This window comes from Convolutriloba macropyga, chromosome 12 (assembly GCF_964194025.1).
Source record: "Convolutriloba macropyga chromosome 12, txConMacr16.3, whole genome shotgun sequence".
Taxonomy (NCBI): domain Eukaryota; kingdom Metazoa; phylum Xenacoelomorpha; order Acoela; family Convolutidae; genus Convolutriloba; species Convolutriloba macropyga.
Window position 1 is genome coordinate 23,771,832 of NC_134479.1, and position 710 is coordinate 23,772,541.

The 710-nt window shown below is 46.8% G+C and overlaps 1 protein-coding gene across 1 annotated transcript in view; it reads left to right on the forward strand.

Moving 5' to 3' along the window:
• The first annotated feature begins 403 nt into the window (after positions 1-403).
• Positions 404-710, forward strand: part of LOC142350427 (uncharacterized) — a 7,049-nt gene continuing 6,742 nt past the window's right edge. Inside the window, exon 1 of the mRNA XM_075402274.1 lies at positions 404-424. Within this exon, the coding sequence (XP_075258389.1) occupies positions 404-424 (21 nt within the window). The remainder of the gene's footprint in view (positions 425-710) is intronic.

The window sequence follows — 710 nt, forward strand, 5'->3', positions numbered from 1 at the left end:
GACCGAGAACCCACAAAAGAGGGGACACAAATCCTCAATCACCTTCTCGCGATGCAACCACACTGCAATGTCGATTTCTTCCCCCGTGCACTCGCCGCTTGTCTAGCACAGGATAAGGAATTCCTCGAATTCGCCAGGGATCTTGCCAATCGGGCCCCTGATTTTGAATTCGAGTATCGAACGTAGGCCACAGACCTACCACATTGGGCGCACAGACCCACCATAGAGACTCACTGTTCTAGTCCACTTTCAAAACTCTTATCTTTACTTTTTTTTCTCATTTTTACACAATTGAAGATTAGGATCAGTTTCTTTTCTTCTTTGTCCCGGTCGGAGCTTACTATAAGCAAAAACTAAATCTAACACAAGTTTTAATGAAAGTAGCTCACACAGTAGCTAAATAATGATGGATTTCCACCAGAAGGTAAGCTGGTAAAACCGACTGGTTCAAACCTCGTACCAGGTGGAGATAAACAGAAATCTCCTCGTACGAACCAAGCAGAGACTACCGACTACAAGCGATCCTCCAACTGGGGCAAAATCCTCACCACGTGACAGTGAGAGCAGTTGGACATACTGCAAACCGGACTGACGTCACTGGCCAGGATCACTCATCAACTGGCACCCTTACTGGTTCTACAATGAATGGACCCTTTACTGACGGCAACTGTCACCACCACTCAGACAGAGACCACCGATGACAGCACAAG